The sequence below is a fragment of the Penaeus monodon genome, unplaced genomic scaffold, assembly GCF_015228065.2.
Source record: "Penaeus monodon isolate SGIC_2016 unplaced genomic scaffold, NSTDA_Pmon_1 PmonScaffold_10494, whole genome shotgun sequence".
NCBI lineage: Eukaryota > Metazoa > Arthropoda > Malacostraca > Decapoda > Penaeidae > Penaeus > Penaeus monodon.
Window position 1 is genome coordinate 7733 of NW_023639153.1, and position 4605 is coordinate 12337.

Sequence of the window (4605 nt, forward strand, 5' to 3'; positions counted from 1 at the left end):
ATTTCCAATTCATTTCGAGAAATGCGTCATTCAGTTAAAGATTTCTCGACGTCAAACGCGCATCTTTCTTGAAATTCCTCTTCCTCTCCTTCCACGTAGCTTTACGGAGTAAAGCGAGCCCATCTCTCACGCCATCTCCCTCCATGGAAGTTCTGCTCAGCGCCCACCAGTGTCCAGCGGGCCAGAAATGCTGCAGAGACGCCTGTTCCCAAAGGAAAGGGTTTTTTGGCCGTCTGAGTCATGCCCCAGCGACTGCATGGCCGCAGGACAAAAACTGTACTGTATATTGACGAATTGCGTGCTTTGGCCATTTCATCTCTTTCTTGCTTTTGCTTTTTTTTTTTTTTTTTTTTTTATCCTTTTCCCTATGGACCCCCCCAAAAGAGTGCCCTTTGGATAAAAAATTTGGATTGGATTTTTTTTTTATTCTTTGGAATATCTTACGTGCATCAAACATTGTCATAAATAAACCCGGGTAGGGAACATGTGTACTAAGCCAGTTTGAGAATCTAACTAATGTACCATGTATATATATACATATATATATATACATACTTATATACGTATATATACAAGTATATATAAAATATATACAAATATATATATGTGTATTGTGCAAATATATACGCCTGAATACAAGGCAGAATTTTATCTCGCTGGAGACATTAGAGGCCACTGAAGCTTGTTGCATGGCTTGGGTGAATGGTAATCAAGTCTTTGGGGTCGCTCCATGGTGCGCAGGGCTCAAACACTGCTGAGAAGGGACAAGGAACAGTTCATCAGAAATCTTGCTGAGGAGGTTGAAGGCCATTTCTTGGCAAACGACCTTCACCCTACCTACCAAGCCCTGAGAAAGCTGAACTCTAAGCCCTCCTCACAGATGACTGCAGTCCAATCAGTGGATGAACAGATCATCTCAGATCATGTTGGGGTTCGTGAATGTTGGAATGAGTATTTTTTGAGCAGTTGTACCAGGTAGACCCTCCACAGTTAGCCTGGATGCAAGCGATTCACAATACCTGTGGGCCCGACCCCCCCATCAGCGAGGAACCTCCTACCCTAATAGAGGTTAGTATGGCGATTTCCAAGCTGAAGAGTGGGAAAACTTCAGGCATATGTGATATCCTGGCTGAACTGCTAAAGGCTGGAGGTGAACCTATGGCTCGGGGCCTGTATACAGTCCTGACTGCCATCTGGCAGTCTGGTACCATTCCCCCTGACCTGCTAAGGGGCATGGTCATCCCTCTCTGGAAGGGGAATGGGGATCGTTGGGATTATAGCAACTACCATGGCATTACACTGCTCAGCATACCAGGCAAAGTTCTCGCCCACGTTCTTCTGAAACGGATCCACAAACCACCTACTGAGGCATCAGAGACCGGAGCAGTCTGGATTTACTCCTGGCAAGTCCACAATAGACCATATACTAGTGCTTCAAGTAATTGTGAAACTCCGTCGTGAGTTTGGTCATGGGTTGCTTGCAACCTACATCAACCTCAAGAAGGCGTTTGACTCGGTGCATCGGGAATCGCTATGGGAGATCCTGAGACCCAGGGGAATTCCGACACAGATTATTGGCCCAATAGCAAGCCTTTATACTGGTACTGAAAGTGCTGTAAAGAGTGATGGTGGGTTTGTCGAACTTCTCTGTTAATTCAGGGGCGAGGTAAGGCTGTGTCCTTGCACCAACACTTTTCAACACCTGTATGGACTGGATAATGGGCAGAGCTGCTAGCCAAAGTCAGTGTGGAGCAACACTAGGCAATATCAAGGTCTCAGACCTTGACTTTGCCGATGATGTTGCTATCCTATCTGAGTCCTTGGAGTCACTGGTGGCGCTTTGATGCATTTAGCAAACCTTAGTCAGAGGTCTCCTGGACCATGACCAAAATTCAGGACTTTAGGGCCTGTTAGGGGAACCCGTTCAGTCGATCCTGCTTGTGGCGAGGACGTTGAAGTTACAGAGTTTTACATACCTTGGTAGCGTAGTCCATATCTCTGGGGTGTCAGACCAAAAAGTCAGTAGACGGATTGGTCTTGGCGGGCAGGAGCCATGAACTCGTTCAACAAGAGCATTTGGAGATGTTGGTACCTATGCAGAAGAACCAACCTGCGTGTCTTCAAGGCCTCGATACTGCCAGTTTTGCTCTATGGAAGCGAAATTTGGACGCTATCCAGTGTCTTGGAGTCTCGCCTTGATGCCTCTTGTAACAAGTCCCTGTCGCGAGGAATTAAAGATGGGCCGTGGGCCTGCCTGGAGACTCGCCTCGAGGAATCCTCGTGGCTGGAACCGAAGGGTGGATGCGGGTTGTGCCCCCGTCGGCTTTAGCCCCTTGATGATGATGATATATATATATATATTCATATATATATATGCCTGTATGTATATGTATATATGTAAAGGAATAAAGAAGTGGAGAAATAAATATATTTACAAGGAAATTAATGTGTGTATTCATATAAATATATATATATATATATATATTTATATATGTAATGTTTATATTTTTGCATATATATACATAAAGGCATATATAAATGCATATATATATATATATATATATATATATATATATATAAATATGCATGTAGATATGTATATATATATATATATATATATATATATATGAATATATATATATAATATATATATATATATATATATACATACACACACAAATATGTGTGTGCATATATATATACATGCATACATATATATACATATATATTTATATTCATATATATACACATTAATTATGTGAATATGTATATATCCATATATGAATTTATATATATGTGTATATAAAAATATATGTATATATGCACATTTGTATATACATATATATGTATATATAGAAATATGTGTATGTATATACATTTTTATATACATATATATATATATATATATATATATATATATATATATATATATATATATAAATGAATATAATATATATATATATATATATATATATATATATATATATATATGTGTGTGTGTGTGTGTGTGTGGTGTGTGTGTGTGCATATGCATTGATACATAAAAATAAATATATAGATATAGATAAATAACTATACATATATTTGTATATATATATACACACACAATGTATATGTATATACATATATATATATATATATATATATATATATATATATATATATATATATATATATATATATATATATATATATATATGTGTGTGTTTAAATGTATATGTGTATATACATAGATATATATCTATACATATTTATATACATATAGATAGATAGGTACATATATATAAACCATTACTGTTATCATCCTTTTCTTGGCATTATCGATAGATGGATAGATAAACAGATTGGAAGACACGTAGATATATTGATATTCAAGTATGTGTGTGTGTTTTCTATGCATGTATATGTATTTATATATGTGCTCGTATGCATGTATGAAGACGTTATACTATTAAAATACTTGTGGTCAGCAACAGCATTGACGGTTCACCTTAGCGCTATTACCAATGTCTATCCGGCAACTAGACGCACTTTGGGAGCATATAAAAAGCCCGTTTCCTGCCTGCAAAAACAGTTCAGCCTATAGCCTTCTTGTAGACATAACATTCCGATTCTACGCGATGGTTGGTTGCTCTCGAATACATATATATATATATATATATATATATATATATATATATATATATATATATATATATATTTTTTTTTTTTTTTTTTTTTTTTTTTTTTTTTTTTTTTTTTTTTTTTTTTTCTTTCTTTTCTTTTCTTTTCTTTCTTTCTTTTTTTTCTTTTTCTTTTTTCTTTTCTTTTCTTTTTCTTTTCTTTTTTTTTTTTTACTGCAATTCTCTAGGTCTTTATTAACGAAACTGTACCTGGATAACTTTAATATTTTTCATTTACCTTCGAAGTACGGGCACAGATATCCCGTTCTGTTATTTGTGCCTTCTCTTTTGTATAGGTGATATTAACATGAATTTGCATTACAGTTGCGCCTTCGCTTTGTTGTCCTTCTCGCTGCCTGCTTCGTGGTAGCCATGGCGAGCCAGAAGTGCAGCCGTTACTGCCAGACTCCTGGGCAGACTGACGTGTGCTGTGGTGAGTAACCTGTCACCTTTGACTTTTGTGTTGCATAGGTGGGCAAGTTTATATCTATATAAGAAAGGCGTGTATATTATGTTTACTTTAAGTAGTGAGACGATGGGTTCCATTATTTTTATGTGTAGTGAGAGTAAATAGACACACAGACATACAGATAAGTAGATCTCAAATAGATAAGTGATTCTCAAATATATGGACATGAATACATATAGAGGCAAATCGTGCTGAGCAAAAAAACAAAAAATCATCTGTAAAACGTTTCCCCCAATTTTCCTTCATCCCCTCAAACCTTTTCCAATCAAATCGATTCTCCAACAGATCCTCCACCTCCCCCTCGCTGCCCCTACCCCCCTCCGTGCATCGACTTCTTCGACGGCAACTTCCCCGTAAGTATTTCCGGCTTCTCTTCGCTCCCTGTCCGCTCGCTCGGAGACTTGTCCTCCAGCTGCCCCAGCTTGTATTAAAGGATAACAGTTTGAAATTTTTTTTTCCTTTTTTATCAAATTG

The 4605-nt window shown here is 37.2% G+C and overlaps 1 protein-coding gene across 1 annotated transcript; it reads left to right on the forward strand.

Annotated features, from left to right (window-relative positions):
• Positions 1-3506: 3506 nt before the first annotated feature.
• On the forward strand, positions 3507-4484 carry LOC119568679 (the record flags this gene model as incomplete). The annotated part of the gene is given in 3 exon segments (XM_037917182.1): positions 3507-3623; positions 3987-4095; positions 4417-4484. Coding segments are annotated over 3 exon segments (294 nt in total), but the record flags the coding sequence as incomplete, so codon positions are not given.
• Positions 4485-4605: the final 121 nt, after the last annotated feature.